The 20,392-nt window shown below is 32.2% G+C and overlaps 2 protein-coding genes across 2 annotated transcripts; one reads left to right on the top strand and one right to left on the bottom strand.

The window, feature by feature from the left end:
- Nucleotides 1–1,657: 1,657 nt before the first annotated feature.
- On the bottom strand, nt 1,658–3,064 carry LOC115714440 (elongation of fatty acids protein 3-like). The gene has a single exon (XM_030643154.2). The coding sequence runs from the start codon at nt 2,891–2,893 to the stop codon at nt 1,919–1,921; it is 975 nt and encodes a 324-aa protein (XP_030499014.2). The 5' UTR covers nt 2,894–3,064; the 3' UTR covers nt 1,658–1,918.
- A 14,037-nt stretch (nt 3,065–17,101) lies between these two features.
- LOC115714454 (uncharacterized) lies at nt 17,102–18,809 on the top strand. Its single transcript, XM_030643173.2, has 2 exons — nt 17,102–17,423; nt 17,845–18,809. The coding sequence occupies exon 2, from the start codon at nt 17,880–17,882 to the stop codon at nt 18,558–18,560; it is 681 nt and encodes a 226-aa protein (XP_030499033.1). The 5' UTR covers nt 17,102–17,423; nt 17,845–17,879; the 3' UTR covers nt 18,561–18,809.
- Nucleotides 18,810–20,392: the final 1,583 nt, after the last annotated feature.

Below are 20,392 nucleotides of genomic sequence, written 5' to 3'. Positions count from 1 at the left end.
GAAGGCGGGTGATCAAACTTTCTAAGGAAAATTCCTTAGTCTTATGCCTGAGAGTACTTTTGAAATCCTTCCAGGAAGGGGGTAACTTATCAATTAATACAGCAACTTGAAACTGTTCATCTAAAGTCATACCTTCTGAGATGATCTCATGTGCAATTTTCTGAAGCTCGTGAGATTGGGCTTCCACAGGTTTGTCGTCCACCATTTGATACTTGAGGTAGCGACTGACAGCATACTTTTTAGTTCCAGCTTCTTCAGTATCGTATTTCTTTTGCAGAGCATCCCATATTTCGTTTGCTGATTTATCTGAATTATAATAGTCATACAGATCGTCAGATAAACCGTTAAGAATAAATTTTTTACAGAGGAAGTCATTTTCGACCCAAGAGTCCAAATCCTTTTGTTGCTTCTCGCGTTCAGCCTCTTTGTCCTTGTCGGTAGAAGCTTCAGAGACGACTGGCTTCAGAGCAGTGAGAACAAAAGCAACTTTCTTCATCGTCAGGTAGAACAACATCTTCTGTTTCCATCGCTTAAAATGTAATCCCTCAAAACGGAAAGGCTTGTTAATATCGTTAGAAGCAGAACCAGAAAATTCATCGGTAGCGACCATAGCGGGCGAACGTCTTAAAATGTTATACCGAAATTAAATACAGTAAAATTGGAACGAATTACCGATAGAATAATCTGGCTGAGTCGCGGACAATGTCGCTCTCTTTAAGACGTTTCGCGGCTCTGCCCGAAGTGTGCACGGCAGTCTAGCAACCACGGCGTCCCCAGGATAAAACAGCCTCTGTATAAGTACGATACGTTCTGCACCGAACTGTATCGCTCTGTAACACCCTACTGTTGCTCTCAGAAAAATCGTAAAGAAAGAAAAGAAATTTTTTTTAATGTAGAAAAGGTGTGTCCTTACGTTGTTCTGATACGACTTATATAGAAGTCGATCGAAGAAAAAAAACGGTAAGAAAACGGTAATATTATCGTGGGAGGAGTTGGATCGTGGGAGGAAAAAGCGGATCATTGACTGATCGCGTTTTACCTCTTCTGATCACGTGTTAAAAATTAATTAATAAATAAATAAATAAAAAATAAATCTTTATTTAATTAAATAATTTTTCTTCAAAAAATAAAGTGACACCTCACCCGCCAACCCGGCCCGGCTCGGATCGGTCGGTCGGACGGACGGCGGCGGCGGCGCGCGTGTGGTGGTCCAGTGTGTGAGTCCTCACCCATGCGCGCAAAACTGGGTACCCCTTGGGGCCCAAACCCATATCTCAAACTTGCACTAGATATACACTTAAAATGTAGTGTTTCTATCCCATGTGGGACTCCTACTCACACACTTCACTTTTCTATTTTTTACATAATTTCATACAAAGTTCCAACATAACACAATAATAAAAACAGAGAGAGGTCCACTCTTAAGTATTCGTTGTCACAAAAGACTTGTTTCCTGCCAATTTTGACTACATACTTTTTCCAATTCATAAGCTTAGGATTTTCATTAATTCAATCACTATAACAAAATTATTACACACAAGAACTTGTATTTGTAGACTTGTAGACTTGTAGTAGTGTTGAACCAACTTAATAATTTCCAAGAAACAAAACTAATTCGACAAGATATATGAAAAATAATGACTAGGTAGAATGAGAATAGTAATGAAATAGTTACTTTCCATTTCATTTCTTTAGTAATTATTCATCAAAACTCAAAAAGGAGATTTACAATAGAGGAATGCTTGACACACTCTCAATATTTAAAAAAGAAAAAAAAAACTCTACTTAATTATATATGTATATTTCTTTGTGTATACAGTTTAGTTTCCTAGAGAATATAAGAAAATATATAATGGTTTTAATTAAACACACAAAAAACCATACTTAATTATTTAACTAATAACTAAATTGAATAAGATCACAGCTCCTTATTGCTTACTTCATGAACTGTACCCAAACCCGAATAGGACAGAGCCACGGGCTCGCGTCTAACTAAACCGACTGGGCCAGGCCCAGGCCCACAAGGCCCAACAATCTCCATCATCACAGACGACGACGTCGTCTTCTTCCGCTTTTCCAAATACATTTTCACATAAAAGTTCACGAACAGAAGAAGTATGACGGCGTTGAGGACCGCGTTTAAAACCCACGCGCCGATTCCGTTACAGCCGCCTTTCATGAAATGCAATAGCAATACGCCGACGTGGCAGGCGACGTTGCAGCCGAGCAAAGCGATCTGGCAGTTGGCGACGAAGGGGAAGCACGCGCCACGTAACCCTACGTCGGTCCAGAACCGATAACCGTACACGGCGGCATAGACGAGCGTGGTCGATAGTATTGCCAGGACCTGAAACGATTGGGAGAATTCGAGCCAGAGAAAAGCCATGAAAGTGAGGATTGAGTTGTTGAGGAGTTGGAAGAAGGAGAGCTTACGACGCCGTACAATCGAGAATAGCGTTCGAAGCATGTGGAGGAATCGAGAGAGGTAATACATGTAAGACCAGAAGAAGACCCGACCCGAAGGACGGGTTCCGAGAGGAAAACAGAGGAGCCATTCGAGTGGCGTTCGTTTGGATCGTCTCCAAGACCATCGCGTATCGCGGATCTCGGCGGCGGCGGAGAGTAGGATTCCGGCGAATATTGTTGCGGAGATTAAAGCCATGGTTAGACTGTGGACGGCTGGGATTGGTCCTAGGGAAATCGGACGGTTGTGTATGAGGGTTAGGAAGAGATGGAGAAGGAGTGATAAGGTGAGGTAGAAGGCGATGGAGGTAAAGAGAAATGACCACGTGGAGCCCCATGATTGGGTGTGACTCCAACGGAACCCGACTATTGATGGATGCTCCGAAAGCCAAAAAGTGATCATCATCGTCATCGCCGTCTTCCCCGCCATATCTGACGGTGGAGATAAATTGTATGGTTTGATCACATCAATTGATTATTGAAAGAACAAAAGAAAATGTTTCAAACAAAAAAAATCTTTTGAATAAAAAGAAGAGAGAGATAGAGAAAATGAGAGAGAGAATGGACTAAATTGGGCGGAAGAGAATGACTGGTGAGAATTAACATATGAAAATATTTAACTACTTTTATGGGTACACGTGTTTTCTTTTCATTGGTTATACGTGTTCTTAGGCTCATCATTTTACGTTGGCATGTTTACAATATGTGATTTTGATGAATTTGGTTGGGGAGTTCTATTATATATGTTAAAATAATTATTATAGTAATAATAATTTAGGAAAATCAGAATTTAAAAATGAAATGGGATTGAATAAAATTTATTATGTACCTAACAAATTTATAAAAAATAATTCTTGCATTAAAATTCTCTTTATTTTTTATTTTTAAATGAATAGTAACTCTACAATATATAAGATATTTTCCTTTGCAACCGAATAAAAATCATTCTATAATATTATAAAATACAATAAAACAAGAATGAAATCAAAAAAATAATTATTTTTTTCTTCCATGTTATTATCCCAAAAAGGTTAATATGTTTGAAGACTTGTCCAAAAAGGAAAAAAAAAAATCAACGTTGAAGGAAAATAACTATTTTATGAATCAAATGTTTGATTGATTGTCTACTTTTTATAAAAATACATGAAACAAACAAATCTTCATATAAACATTAAAAATATATATATTATAATACTATTTTATCTATTTTTATTATTATTATTATTTAACAAAAACCTAGCCTAACCCCTCAGTTTTACAAAACACTTCAATTTAATTTTCAAGCAAAATTTTTGGATTATAATTTTCTAAATTAATTTTTCAAAATAAATATAGGGTATAAAAAAATCTCTGTGTTTTTTATATAAGTAAATAAATCCTATTTAGATTGGTTAATTATTTTTTTTAATAAGAAAAGATGGGTTGAAAAGTTGGAAAAAATATAGTTAGGCACGACATAATGGCGGGTTATAAATAATGAATATTATTTTAATAAAACTTATTAAAAATTAGCTTATGATATGGTAAATGATTTTAGAATTATTAATATTAATTAGTTTGACCAAATAGCCTACATTATATTTATATTGCAACAAGAAACATCTGCTTTTTTTTTTTTTCTCGCTGTTCAAATTGGCAAATCGTACCCATGCCCTAAAGCTAAAAGGAAATACTATTTAAAATAAATATAATATTATTACAGTCTAAGAGATATGTATAAAACATTAGTGCCTCATTTAATGTCTTTGGATATTTTATGTAATAATAATAATAATAAAAAACATAAATATATATAGCTATTTTAATTGTATTTTGGTACTGTTTGGAAACATGGGCAATGAGAATAATAAGATTTCATTACTTGTGAGGTGATATCATAATCTCATAAATTATTCGTTATGTATGGTTATTCTCTTCGTTTTTATTTTAAATTTTTGTCGAGTAAGAGAGATCGAATAGATTGTTAATTAATTAAAGAATAATTTAATATTTTTGGTCTTCAATTTTTTACACTATTATATATTGTATTCTTTATAGTATCTTAATTATTAATAATATATTTTTTAAAATATAACATTTAATTTATAATAATATAATTTTTTTATCACATTTTATTCAATAATATCGTGAAATAAATGATAGTTCTTAAAATGGATATAAATTAAATATTGTTCACCTTTGAATAATAGAATAATTTTTTTTTCTTTTTTATAATTATTTATATTTTGTTTTTAATTTTTTAATTATTAAAGTAAAAAAAAATGTATTTAATTTATATTCATTTAATTATCAATTGTACGCCATCTACTGTATCACTAGTTAAACGATAAATTAATTTAATAAAATATGATAGAAGAACTAAAATTTGGTAATGTAAAAATTTTAAAGACCGAAAATATTAATCATAATTATTTTTAATTAAATTTGTTTGACAATGGTTGAGTTTTAGAATAAAATAATTAATGTGTAGTATATTTTAAAAAGGAAATGTTGCTTCAGATTTTTTCCAAAATACGTGGCAGCGGCTGAGGGTGACACGTGGACCTAAAAAAGGGTCTACCCACGAAAATCAATTAAGTCTTAAGCAGGAATGTGCACCTCATGGAGTGAGCCTCCTGGAGAAGAGCATGAGACACGCCTTTACTCTCTGAAAGGCTAGGACTGTAACAAAGCATTCTCCGGGAAGGAAAGGGATTGTTCGAACAGTCACTTCGCATTTAATGCTGCATGGGGGGAAACCTATCAGAACCTCCATAAAAGGATTTGACAGATGGCGTAAGCCCTTTTTACGGTGATAACACAACAATCGACGAGTATAGACTCAACAACTACATTATGAGAACTCACATCAATCAAGAAAAGATAAAGGATTGTATCCACCTAATCCCTAAGATACCTACGGTATAGGTCATGTATTTTCTATTTTGTATCTATTAGGAATTTGTGCCCCTAAGAGGTTAATACAAAAAGACAAGTGATCCCTTTCTAGGGATCCCCCGAAAAACACTAATACCCCATAGACATAATGGAAAAGGGGTCGATCGATTAATTAAGGAATCGAAGGGAGTAAAGAAGAGAGAGGGATTCACCAAGAACATTCTCTGTAAAAATACTCTCATAAATAACAAAGACTCGTGGACTAAGGCTCATTAATGTCTCAACCACGTAAAAATCATCTGCATTAAACTATCTGCATTAAACTTCGTACAGCTCTTCTCATTCTATTATTTAATTGGTTGCCGAAAACCTTGGTCAACAAGAAACATGCAATATTATTTGTTATAAAAAAAAATGGGTAAATACTATTTTGGACCCTGTGTTTTGCAAAAGTTATTAATTGGACTTTCTATTTTGTTAAATGACAAAATAGACCCTTTGTTTTGTTAAATAGTAAAAATAGGATCCTGTGCTCAATTTTCAACAATTTTATTTTTTAAAATAATTAATTTTAAGACAATTTCTAACACAGATACAAAAAATATAATTAGTTTTGTCATAACATCTCTAAATCAGATTATTATTAAGTTTTATTTTGACAAAAAATCAGTTCAATGTCTTATTTGTATAATTTTAGAAAATAAAATATCTATTTTGTCATTTAACAAAATAGAATGTCCAATTAATAACTTTTACAAAACACGAGATCCAAAATGAAATTTATCAAAAAAAAAACAATTATAATATGCCCATGTGTGTTGAAATTAATTAGTTTTCCTTGTGTTTTATTATATTTAATATTTATATATATAATTATATTTGATTTATATTATATATAATATAGTGGCCTTTTGGGGTTAAAATTTCAAATATATATGAAAGGAAGAAAAAACAAAATAGAAAAGAATGAAATAATTGGAGAACATAAAATGATCAATAAAAAATATTTGAAGCTTTTAATAATTATTATTTTTCTATTAACCATAACCATAAACATTAGATATGTTTATTGTACCACATTCAATATTTTTAAGTTTATTCGAATTTTTTTTATTAATATATTAGATAGACGAGATCGATAGACGAGAGAGACGAGAAGAAAGAGAGATTGAGAGAGGGACGAAGACGGCGAGAGAGGAGGGCGATGGTGCGGAGGCGTGTGTGGAGTTTTGGAGAGAATTTTTTTGTTTTAGGGTGTGGGAAATAGAGAAGAAATAGGTGGACATGTGAGAAATATAATAAAAAAAAAAAAATATAGGTGGGCACGTGAAAAATGTGGCGAGAAGTAGGTGACGATTTTTTAATACTGTCGTTATAAGGGTCCATTAAAAAATCGAATTTTATTAAAAAATATCGTCTATTTTGTTTACTACGATTTTAAACCGTCAGGAATACTAAATTTTTCCCGACACAGTTTTAAATAGTTACTTAATTTTTTTTTATAATAGTCCTCGAAAAGAATCGATTTTAAGACCGTCGCGAATTCTAATATTTGTGGTAATGAATCCAATTAAATATTCAAAAATAACATCTAATCTAATGCGATTATAATTAGACATTTAATATTTAACGATTAGTTATAATTAGATCGACCAATTATCATTAAATTAAATTAATTTATGCACACTTCTAATAAACGTGGTGCCCTTCATAATAAAATTTGATTAGAATTAATTAATAACAGCGTAGCTGAATTAATCAATCACAACTGGGGTAGCCTGTGATCGATTTATGATCACTCGATGATGGAAAAAAGGCATTATATTATAAATTGCCAATCGAGATTATAGTATGATCATTGTTCGAGTTGGGATTGCATCCAACTTAATCATTGTGCTACTGTTATAAAAGTTGGAAAATTTTACAATACAAAGTCTTAAAAGGAGTATATTAATATATTTTTATTTGTTTTGGTTTCACTAAAAGTTTTTAGTTTGTTTTATTGTTATGATCGTATACGTTATCGTTATTTATGATATTTTGTAAAATTTTGAAAAATTTAAAAAAAAATTTAATACTTCAAAAATTGGGTTCAAACCGTCTTTAGTACGCATGGCTATTTTATTTTTTACGTGTGTGAAATAAACTATTTGAATATTATTTTTTATATTGTAAATTATTTTAAATTCCTCAAAATTTAAAAAATGTCTTACATAATTTACATAATTATAACTGTATAGGCAGGGCCGGCCTTGAAATTTAGTGGGCTATAGGGAAAAAAATATTTTTGGGCCCTCATTTAGAAAAAAATTGGGTATTTTTCAAAATTGATAAAAAAAAATGTGTAATTTTAAAAGGCGATAAATTTTTTTTGGGCCCCTAGCTAGGTGGGCCCTAGGCACAGGCCTAGCTCGCCTATGCTCAGGGTCGGCCCTGTGTATAGGAATATGACGAAAATTGGACTAAAAAATTCTTCTCGGTGTTGAGCAGATAAATAGTGAATCAATGCATCACTTTTAAGGGGGTGCAATACTCATCAAACTATGAAGTGTATGTAATATATAATATAGGGTGATTTCACAAGGGAAATTTGAATTTCTATGCATGCATTAGGGGATAATTTTTTCCCTAAACTAATACTTTTCAACATTAAAAACATATGACCAATTTTCCAAAACCCCAAAAATACTCCTCTCAAAAACTCAAACCCTTTCTCTCTCCTTCCCTCAAACTCTCTCTGCCTCTTCCCCTTCGCCCGAACTCACATCGCACAATCCCCCACACAACCCACTTCGACAAACCACCCCGACCGAGACCCACACCCACCATTCTGACCCTCATCATTGCGTCACGGAGGAGACCCACTTCGACACGGAGGAGACTCGAACGGTGCCCAACAATGTCCAAGGTTCAGATCTACGATTTGGGGAAGACGATGGCCCAATGGGGTCCGATGGGGGTCCGATGCATGTGCGAAAAAATTTAGTTTTTGGGTCCGACGGGTCCGATGGGATCCTGATGGGGGTCTGATGCATGTACTGGAAAAACTTTTGGGTCCGACGGGTCTGATGGGAACCCCAATTGGGGTCCGATGGGTATGAAGAAAGAGAGAAGAAGAGAGGGGATAGGGGATAATGTAAATGAGGGTATTTTAGGAATATTGTAAAATGTGTCATATCCCATAAATATTACATGTTATATGTTTAGGGGAAAAGTATTAGGTATTATTCTAAATTTCCCTTCCACAATGCACTCCTAAAAGAGATACATTGATATTGATGCACCCCTTATCTGTTTCGGTTTCAACATGTAGGAGAATTTTTTAATCTAATTTTTTTTTTCATAATTGTGTATGCTATAATTATTTAAAATCTGCTACAAATTTTGAAAAATTTAGAATAATTTACAATATAAAAGTAATTTTCAAGCTGTCTATTTCACACGCGTATAAAAAATAAAATAGTCATGTATGCGATAGACTGTTTGAACCTGATTTTTGACATGTTAAATTTTTCTAAATTTATTAAAATTTTATAAAATATTTTAAATAATTATAACGTACAGAAAAAATTAGACTAAGAAATTATTCTCAATGCTAAAATAAATAAAAATGTATAAGTAGATCAGTGCACCCAGTGCATTGAAATTTTTTCCTCTAATATATAATGATTATATGTTTTTTGTTAGATATTTTGCAAAATTTTGAGATTTTTTTTTTGGAGAAAGTTAACATGCCGAAAATAAAGTTTAAATAATCTGCTGCACGTGTGATTTTATTATTTTATACGCGTGTAAAATAGATTCTTTGAACACATTATTTTATATTGTAAATTATTTTGAATTTTTTAAAATTTCACAAAATATCTTAAATAACTAAAATGTACAGTTAAAAAAACTAAATTAAAAATTTTCATAAATGGTGAAATAAGAGATATTACACCTTTTTTTTTAAAGGATATGAACTATAAATGTGGTCCCGTTATCCCTGTACCCGATACGATTTGCTTCTATGATGATATGATATATAATCTTAAATAAATATATTCAACAGAGGGAAAGATGTAATGGGGTATGCTTTATTGGTCGGTTTTTATTTATATTAAAAAATTAAATATGTTAGATTAAAATATGTTATGTTTTAATCAAAATAATACATCAAACAAATGTATATTATTTTCCAAAAAAAAAAAACAAATATATATTATAAAACATTAAACAAATGCAATTCTAGAATAATATTTATATATCACTTTCAATTATTTTCTTGAGATTGATTATATAGTTATTTTGGGTTTTTGTTAATAATTCTCGAATTATTTCTAGTCTTGTAAAATAATCTTTTCTATTAAGTTTTGTGTCACTTTTGACAATCATAATACTGATGTAAATATTTAGCGTTAATATGATAGTAGACTAATAATAAATCACATCAATATTTTATTAGTAACGTATGCTAAAATTTAACTGAATGATCATTTTATAATAATATTATAATTAAATATTTAAAGGACTATTTAATGAAATAAAAGAATCAAGAAACCACAATAATAATGCATACGTCATAATAAATTGAGCAAAAATTATAAGGAACCTAGTTTGTATAAAGTATATGTTATTGAAAATGTGGTAAGTACTAGTTTCCAAAATAAAACAAACGGATGTATATGTAAATGTTTGTTTGTTTAAAGGGTGTCGGTGAGTAGGGTATGACTTTAGCTTATGTTTTAAGACACCCTTGCGTGATCACATCATATGGAATATTATTTTGACTATTTCAAACATACACAACACAGATTTCTTTTTTGGATAGAAATATACAAATGTTAAATATGATATATTTTGTCTTGTGTGCTTAACTTTTCATTACCTTATTCATATTTTTATAATTACTATTGTGTTTATAACACACACATAGGAACAGGATCAAAATATTGACTTTTGTACCGAAGATAATTTTGACTTCATTTTATTGAAGTGATGATTGATCAATATTGACTAATGACTACAGAGTTCTTATGGAATCCTCCGACATTGCTTCCTCAGAATCCTCAATAGTAGAAACAGCTGAACTCTTCTCCTTGAGAGTGCTTGGGACCATGTCCTTTGGCAGAACTTCATCCACATTTGACCGTTTAGATGGAGATGTTTGGTCGGAGCCATCGCCCGACCTCTTTTATCAAACCATGCAACATCTTCTGTGACATAGCTGCACATGAATAAAATAAGAAGGTCAAACAAGTATGATCCAAGTAAATGCAAATAAGTTTCAAAGCAAGTTAAAGTACCATACACGTAGGTAGGAGCAAATTCCCGAACAAGTAAAGAAGGGGCATCATCGTTTGAAGAATCCTTCTGGTCCTGCTCCACCATAACGACTTTTCCCTTTCCAGCCACTGGGGTAGACAATCGAGCAACCCTTTTAGGGCCATCTCTGATCCGGATGGATCGCTCGACGAGTATTTGGCTATTTGGGGGAGCCTTTCTTTTCTTCTTCTTCTTCTTCTTGCTTGGAGCCTCCTATCCGTGTACAACCTCTCTTGTTGCTTCCTCAGCCTTTGGTACAAAATCAGCCGAATAAAGCTTGTACTTAACAAAGTTGGCGTTAGTAGCCAGGAGAGAGATGTTTCGTTCATCATGAGAGAGTTGGAGAATTTTTTGAGCCCTCTTCCTAAGTTCCAGTGTGAATGGGGAGGGGGCGGTAATAGGACGAAATCTACTAGAAACTGGTTTAATTGGTGTCCATCCCCTTGATTAAGTAATACTCATCTACAAAGCCTCCTATCTTCGTCACCTCGGGGTCTGTGGTGCCCGTCAACCACGACTCCTCGATTTGAGAGAAGTATAAGTACCCCGACCTGTTCTGCATGGGACTTGACTTCAAATCGAACAGCCAGTTGGTGTCATGAGGGGATGGCTCACCCCATCCTTATGAGGCGTATATCATAAACATGACAGACAGATACTTGAGGCCCTCTGGAGTAAATTGGGTTGGATTGATGTGGTAATAATTGGCTATCTTTTTGAAGTATGGAAGTAAGGGCAGCATTGCACCTAGTTTGGTATGAGCTCCCGACCAAGCACAATAACCCTCTCCAGGGTTAGTAGCCAGTTGGCTGGGAGAGGGAAGAAAGCATTCGACATTCCCCAAGAGACTATGCTTGAACAGATTAGCCAATTTCTTCATGGTCACCACGGATGGTGGAGAAATCCATCAATCTTCCATTGGACCTTTCCTTCTCAAAGGACGAGACTCAGTATACTCCTCAACAACGTAGTCCTGACCGGCCTCCATGACATCACTTGCTTCAGATACTGGTTCTCCTTCATCATTGTAACCACCGAATGGCAGCACCTGAGCTATCCCTTCATCCTTATCGCCTTCGGCACCAGAAGGAGTAGCATGATGGACCTTGCCCTAGTCCTCCACTTCTTGGACTTCAATGTCCCTAACAATATCTTCCTCGATCGTCAATGGCAGGACGGGTTTGTTTTGCCCTAGCTAAAGTGGCTAAGGGGAAGTAGGTCGGTTAATGAAGATTTCCTAACAGACTATTTAGTTCGCGCCATCATCCTACGTTTAGGCAGAGTTTTATCAGAAGTGTGCCTGACAATGGTCACATTAAAATCAGCAACATGTTTTCCCGCAGCAGCAGGGCTTGGGCAGCCCTCGAGCAAAGTACCAACCACATTTGGATGAACTCTATACGTCTAATTAGCAAGAAGGTAATGCCTCCAATCTTTCTTGAGGTCCCAGATGAAACGATCGTATGTTTGCTACTTACTTTCCAATCTTCGAAGTTAGAATTTGAAAGATCGTCACTAGACGAGGATGGGCTAGCACAGAGACGAGGATGATCCTCATGTAGGAGTTGAAGCAAATCCTGGTCGATATGATGTTTGCATCCCCAAAACTCACCAGGGTTCATCCACAAAAGGTAGGGGACAAGAGAGTGAGAGTTGGTCGAAGTGACGAATGAAAAACAGATTGTATATACCGACTAGTTTCGATTGAGAAATCAAAAGCGAAAGTTTCACCTAGAAATAGATTTTTTAATCCCAAAAGTTCAAAACTTCAAATTAAAATCCGATTTTCACTAAAATCTTATGGATGAATGGAAATGTACGTTGTTAGGTCAAATTCAAAGCGCAGTCAGATAATCAAATGTTATGGTTAAGCATAAATGAGATTTTTAAGTCCTAAACTTAGGTATTCTATCGTTAACCTAGAACAGTTTAAGAACAAGCGAGATTCATAGCAAAAAATTCAGAAATTATACATGCATTTCATTGCAAATGTGTAAAAGAAAGAAATGAAGAACTTATTCACTGATTTGAAGCTTTCTTGCTTTACTCAGATAGAATTGTCAGAAGTTTTCCTATGAATTCCTCAAAGGATTTGGGAAGAAATTTGGCTAGAGATCTTTTGCTCTGGTGTTTACGAGTTAAAAAGGCTAAAAGGATTACCAGGGGTCTTTGATCATATTTATAAGTAGTATGAAAAAAGAATTAATCATTTCAAAATTCAATTTATTTTTAATTTCTCCCTAAAAGTATACGTTACGCACTCATTACAGGGAGTGTAACCGTCAAGCACACACAAGTATCGAACCTTAATTCGAGGTACAACTGTCAATTAGCATTAAATGGACGATTATTGAAGAGACCCACAGTCAGAGTCACATCGGATCATCGTCGGACATCAAGGACACGCGTCACCCATCCGGACAAGACTCCAGGCTGAGTGAAGTCCATGTGCGACAAGGAAGGTTCTGCTCAGATTTAGGGGCAAATGTTATCTTAAATTTTTGCACCATGACATGGCAATAGGAATGGATGAAACGTGTCCCATATTTTCGATACCTGGACTGAGGAAAGTATCCCATGACTGACTACTCAGCTTCTGTGACATTCAGACATCCGAGCAAGATGGTTGAGAAGATGTTCGTCCAAGATGCATACATGCTTATGTTGAGTGAAGCATGAAAGATAGCGATTCTAGAGATCAATCTCATTTTTTCCAGACACGAAGACAATCACTATAATTACGGGATTGAGTCAGAGAATAAATGCAACACATTTTAATTTTCTATTTCTTGCATTGTAATTATAGAATTAATATAGTTTCTTATTTTACTCATTATAAGTAAAAAGAAAATCATTCTTCATGTATTAAGTCCATATAAATAGAAGCCTAACCTCAAGAGGATCGAGAAAATTGCTTTAAAAATACATTCAAGAGAGAAAAGAGTGATCTAAGAAAGAAAGTTACTCAGAGATCAATTGTAAGAGCTTTCGAGAGGAAGAACAGTACGTCGTTCATTCTCTCTCAAGTCAATACAACTACAAGGGGAGTAGGCTATTACCATACTTACGGGGCTGGACCTCTTTAAAATTTGGTGTTCACTTTATTTTAATGTTTTTGCTTTCTTTAATTTATCTTATTTCATCGCTTTATTTTTGATTCACTGTCGTTATCGCTTTATTATCGAACTGCACAACCCCTACATCCAAAACAAAATCACGGGAGGCTTCATCCTAGAAATTTACCAGTAAAATGTCATTGTTCATTCTGACTACTTTCTCCAAACCCAGATTACCCCATACCTTTCTTGCAAACCCCTTGAAAATTTTTAATAGGGAATTTTCTCCTAAAACCATACACAACATAGTAGTCTTTGAATATTTAGATTCAATATAAATTTCCTCAAGGTCGAGCTTAGCAAATACATGGACATCCTTCATGAGAAGTGTGGAGAAAAATAGAGTTTAACACCCACATATTTCGCCTACGAGGAGAGATCAAACCACATCTGTTGGGCACGTTTCTAAAATTTATGTCCTGATCATTCTCGACATTCTTTAACTGGAGTAAAAGCTCTTAGAATCGAGGTACTCTTGCACCTCCTTGGTTGGGAAAAATTCCCATCGAGAGCATCTGTGAATTTTGTTTGTGATCCTCTTGATTCACCTTTTCTTGAACCGCTGGTTGAGTATGCGATTGTCTCGCACATCGTTCTGTGGTGTTGATTCAAACTTTTGATGAGTCTTCTTTACCTTCGCGATCAGGAGAAAAGAAGCACACCTCACGCCTTTGTTTTAATGATAAAAATCTTTTGTTTGATTTATTTATAACCCTTTTTTGATTTTTATATTTATTTTGTTTCTCTTTTAATGTGGTTATACTATTTTAATTATTGATGGAATTGAAGCCCAATTTTACCAAAGTTTACATACAACAATTATAAAAAAAATCTACTGATGAATCAATAAGATTGAAAGGAGTAATCTTGTTCAAAATAAATAAAAAAAAATCTTTGGTCGATGTTTTTACACAAATTTGGTCTTGATTTGATTTATTATTATTGTATAATATGATAATTTTATTTTATATTATTATTATTATTGAATGTATGATAATTTTATATATACACATAAAATGTTAAAATAATGAAATACTACTTTAGGCTACAATGTGAATGTGATGATCTTATAAATTTAAGTTTTTTTTTTTTTTTTTTTTTTTTTTTGTAGGGTAACCGATACAGGTTAAAATAACAAAGGTAACAAAGTTACACAACCAGAGGAGAATTTTCTTCCATCTATAATAGTTTATTGTCTATCCTAAGAGCATGCAGAAATACCCTAGGAGAGCTAGACAATAAAACCATAATATCAGAAAAGAAAACCTCAAAACTGAGAGTTGTCACTTCCGAACCACTAGTAAAACACCTGCAAAATAAAGAGAAATTAATTAATACATAATAAATATTTAATAAAAAAATGAAATTTCCCTTATAAATAAAATAAAATAAAATATGAACTTTTATATAAATAGTCACATAGAATTCTCTGACGTAGATACTTATCTATTTTCATCTCCATTCCTGACGGTGATTACACTACATTTGATGTGTTATTATTAGACCAAACTGACCTTACAAAATTAAACTAGCCATATAATAACTTTACAAAATCAAAACTAGTCATGTTAGCCTTACAAAACTAAAAATAGTCATACTGACCTTACAAAATTAAAACTAGCCATACTAGCTTTACAAAACCAAAAACTAGCCATACTAGCCTTACAAAACTAAAATAGTCATACTGGCTTTACAAAACCAAAACTAACCACATTGGCCGTACAAAGAAAACTAGCCACATTGGCCATACAAAAAAACTAGCCACATTGGCCTTACAAAATCAATAAAAACAAACCATTTACAAAACTAGATATATTGCCTTACAAAAACCAAAAAACACGTGCCATAAAAACTAAAAAACCATATTAGTCATAATTAAAATAACAATATTGATAATTCCAATACCTTTAAATTAATAAAGACAATTTGACTCGTAAAAAGAGCAACTACAATAGAGAACTTTCTGTAATGTAAATAAAAAGAAAGAAAATCATGTAACTAAGATAATAAAAAATCATAAATAATCTAAATCATATTTAAAGGTCAATACAAAAAAACCACCACTCAAGCAATTACATAAATTGTAACTAAAGACTTAACAGATAAAAATAATTAATAAATTAATGATAAAAAAACTTACTGTAATGTAAATAAAAAAAATGAGAAAGTAAATAGTAAAAATAATAAAGATCATAAATAAGGACTTAAAAGAGGAAAGTATAATTAATAAATTAATGACCAAAAAATCCACTAACCTTAAATACAATAAAACAATAAAATTAAATCATTAATAGATTTATGAAAAACAAAATCATACATTTTAAGTAAAAAATACTTGTAGTTATGAAAATTTACACAATCCATTTAATATTACACTTTTTATAAACATATTTTTACAATTTTTTTTTACAAGTTTTCACTTATTATTTTTTTAAAAAAAATTTGTTTTTCCTTAATAGCAACTCCATATTTTTGTGAAAAAAATGTTAAAATCTGTAAGAGTACATATCTATTCGGCTGTATAACAGAATTCTTAGTTTATAAAAAATTATTGGGTGATTTTTTTTTTAAATAAAAATAAATAACAAATTATTAGATGTTTTCACGTGGTCAGCATCCATATAGTTAGGTAAACCTAAATATAAATTAAAAACTATTTTCAAATTTTGATATTTAGAATTATTTAAATTTTAAATATTATTTTAAATTACATTTGAATGTTTTAATAGTTTAACCAGATAAGCATTTTTATTAATAGTATAATAGTAATTTTTGTTTTTATTTAAATCACTATTATGCTTTTAAATTTCAATGATTATCACTACATTGAATATTATTAATTTTAAAATTATGATATTAAAAAAAATTAAAAACTAAAATAAAATCAACATACGTGACTTGACACGCAACATCTATTAAGTATATATATATATAACTGTACATCCGCAAAAATATTATTTTTTTTTTATTATTTTGAATTTTTTATTATATTTTTATTAATGGTAATTTCAAAAAAAAAAAAATTACACACACAAATAACAAAAAAAATTATAAAAATATAATCGAATTTTTAACAATTTTATAGTTTTTAAAATTTTAATTACATAAAATACAGTCTTTTAATCTATTTTATTATTAATTTTTTGTATTTGTATATTATTTTATATTTAAATGTTATTTTTTATTACTTTTATCCGATTTTTTTGTATTTTTATAAATACCATAAAAATATAAAAAAAAATTAAACATATAAAAATGTAAAAAAAAATTAAAAAATAATATTTTATGTAATATTTTGTTTTGTTTTTAAGGAAGCGTTGTGCCTATATTCTTTAGGCCCATAAAAGAGAGTAGATGTGTGTGGATGGGCCCGCATAGAAAATTATCAAGGCCGTGAAGTTTATTGTTGAGGTTGATAAATCACTAGTACAGCGAAATTGCCTTAATTTCAAATATGCCCCTATATTATTCATAATTTGCATTGCTTAGGCGCTGAGAGGACCTGGTGAAAAGTTATTTAATAATAATATTAACAAATAACAATAACAATACCAGAATAACCTAGAAATTTCCATACACATCTTTGGGTCCATATTTTCTCTCCATTATTTCCTTCTTCGATCTTCATATTCAATTTTCGTACTACGTAGTTTTGTTCAACTGGTACGTGGCTACTCTACTATCCTTCTTTTTTTTTTTTTTTTTTTTAATTAATTGTTTCGCTTTGATTTGTTTTTATTTTTTAATTTATTGGTTATGATCTTATGTATTTGAATCTGAAGCAGTTTTTGTTTCCTCTACCTGATATAATTGATTTCTTGATATTCGTATTGAATTGGGTCTTCCTTTTAAGTTGATATAGGTATATATATATTTTTTTGGGGAAGATTTGAGTGTTTTGATTTTGGATTTGATTTGAATGTTTTTTAGATTTGTCAGATTTGTATTGTTCCCTTCTGATTTTGTGATCTAATTTTACCATTTCTGGTTATTTTTATTCCCTAATTATTGATTTTGGCGAGTTAGGGTTTTTTGTTTATTTTGGGTATATATGAACGACGATTGTGGTTTGAATGCATTTCAGGCAATTGGTTTTGAAAGATTTGAGGGAAATTGGAGATGGAAAGTGGGTTTGGAGAATCAACAAGTGTACCACCTCAAAGCCCTTCATGCTCGGGAAATGGAGCCAATGATGCTGGTGATTTTGAATGCAATATTTGCTTTGAATTAGCTCAAGACCCTATTGTTACTCTTTGTGGTCACCTCTTTTGTTGGCCTTGTCTATACAAATGGCTTCATCATCACTCACAATCACAAGAATGCCCTGTTTGTAAGGCTCTTATTCAAGAGGAGAAGTTGGTTCCCCTCTATGGCCGTGGCAAAACTCAGTCCGACCCAAGATCAAAATCTTATTCGGGTATGGATATTCCTCATCGCCCCACCGGCCAGAGACCTCCAACAGCTCCTCCGCCAGATGCAAATCAATTTACAAATAATGGGTTTGGATTTATGGGAGGGTTTGTCCCCACGGCAACTGCAAGAATGGGAAACTTCACTTTGGCTACTGCCTTTGGTGGATTAATACCATCATTGTTTAACATACACTTTCATGGTTTCCCTGATGCTACTGTTTATGGCACAACTTCTGGTTTTCCTTATGGATTCCATTCCTTTTATGGTGGTCATGCTCATCATGGCTTTCCCCAGCCAGCTAATCGGGGTTCGAATGCCGATAATGTCTTGAAGAACCTTCTTATGGTGGTTGGAGTATTTGTGATCCTTGCACTGATTTGTTGGTGATGGTGAAGAAGGCCACATTCTGCTTTGTAGAGAACTCAAAAAAAGACTCAAAATCCATTGCAATATGGTACTTAGAATTCCCCAATTTTCTACATGTAAATACATTAGCTTTGTGGTTAATCTTCTATGCCTCCCAATCTTTTTCAATGTTGATTTTTCTTGTTGCCAATTGTGTTATGAGTATATGCAAGACACCTAATGTTTTCCTAATATATGTTTTTCAAAATTTCAATCTTTTTTGCACCCAAATGAATTGCCTTTATGAATGTCAACTTCAATTTTGTGTAATTATTTTATATATCATAAATGGGATCTTTTTCTTAGTGTTGAATTAGTAAAAACAAGATCTTTTCAAATAAATGGCCTTTCTGAATGAGTCTTAAGTGTTAAGTTTGGTTTATATGGAGATGTTGTTGGCGTATTATTCTGTATTGAGAAATCCTAAGTGATGACCCTAATAGTCATCTTTGGACTTGACCAACATTTTGGTAGTTAGAAATAAAGTGTCAGAGTCATCGATTTTGCTAAGCTATCTAACCATGTAAGAGATAAAGAGATTATTCTATTGTTAGAACGAAAAGTAAGTTTAAGATATCTTATTTGTCTAAGTTCTTTATTGTAATTATTATTACCACGTTTTGGGCAGGATTTTGTTGAAGTTTTCTGTTTTGGTTAAATTTAGGTTCTCTGTTCCTTCCTTGAGAGAGACACCATTGGGTGTGATTGTTGTGACATCAGATATTCAGTTCTAATCTATTTGATTAGTTTAATAAAATAAAATAATACACGCTTATATCCCTTTATTTTCCCCCTATTATTACCACGGCACCCATGACAACCGCACCTTTTATAAGTAGCGCCGCATGATTGGTAGTGATACTTAATTGATATGACATTGAGGAAGGTGTTAGGTACTAGAGGTGTCTTTTAGCAATTCTCTATTATTACTTATTTTGCTTGACAAAGTACTGCGTTGTTATTGAACATCAGTAGTGTCTAACATTTTTTTAGAGGTGAGACCCTGCAATTAGTTAGTGATATTCTTTAAAAATTAATATATTATAATTATATGAGAGTTGATAATTAATTGCATCAATAGCGATACAACATTTAGGAGGGTGTTAAACAATACTTGTGTTTTTTAGCATTTCTAATTCAAGTATTAGTCTTTATTGTAAAGAGCTAATTTCGGAATAAAAAAGTGAGAAGCTAGGACAATAATTGTGGGATAAGACAAAGGGAGTTCAAATTCGTATTCCTCAAAGGTGATTTGTAAGGAAAAAGTAGAGCAAACTTGTTTTTTGGTTTTCAACTTGTGTTAGAGCATGTCCAACTACTTCACTTCAACACCGAAATGGCAATATTTTAACGTCATATTACTATGTACTTTTTTTTCAAGTCCAACAATATTTTTAGGTTGCTCTATTTAACACATTTTTTTTTTAAAAAAAATGAAGTTCTAGTGTTGTAAAAGATATGCTAATTTCAAAATTTTTACCTTCTGGATTGGAGTATAATTACAAAATTATGTTGGGCACCCATGTGCCTAACATGCGTTATAATATCGTTATTGGTTAAACTTAATATTGGTCCTATTTATTTTATTTAAATAAATATTATAAAAAATTATTAACTAATTATAGAGTGAAATTTCATTGTGGTGCTAGACACTATGATGCCAACTAACAATATAGCAATGCTCTTAAATTTTTTTTTTTTTTTTTTTTGAGCTAGCTTTGCTAAAAGTAGTGCTCATTTTTAGTGAGAGGTTGATAGCAAAATGGCGTTTTGCCAGTTGTGTTGGACTTGGCCTTACTACTCACTAGTCCAGG

This window comes from Cannabis sativa, chromosome 4 (assembly GCF_029168945.1).
Source record: "Cannabis sativa cultivar Pink pepper isolate KNU-18-1 chromosome 4, ASM2916894v1, whole genome shotgun sequence".
Classification (NCBI taxonomy): domain Eukaryota; kingdom Viridiplantae; phylum Streptophyta; class Magnoliopsida; order Rosales; family Cannabaceae; genus Cannabis; species Cannabis sativa.
Note: the sequence above shows the minus strand (reverse complement) of the source record. Positions and strands in the feature narration are given on the sequence as shown.

Coding starts and splice junctions, on each gene's coding strand:
- LOC115714454 (XM_030643173.2), top strand. CDS start 17,880: ATGGAAAGTGGGTTTGGAGAATCAACAAGTGTACCACCTCAAAGCCCT.
- LOC115714440 (XM_030643154.2), bottom strand. CDS start 2,893: ATGGCGGGGAAGACGGCGATGACGATGATGATCACTTTTTGGCTTTCG.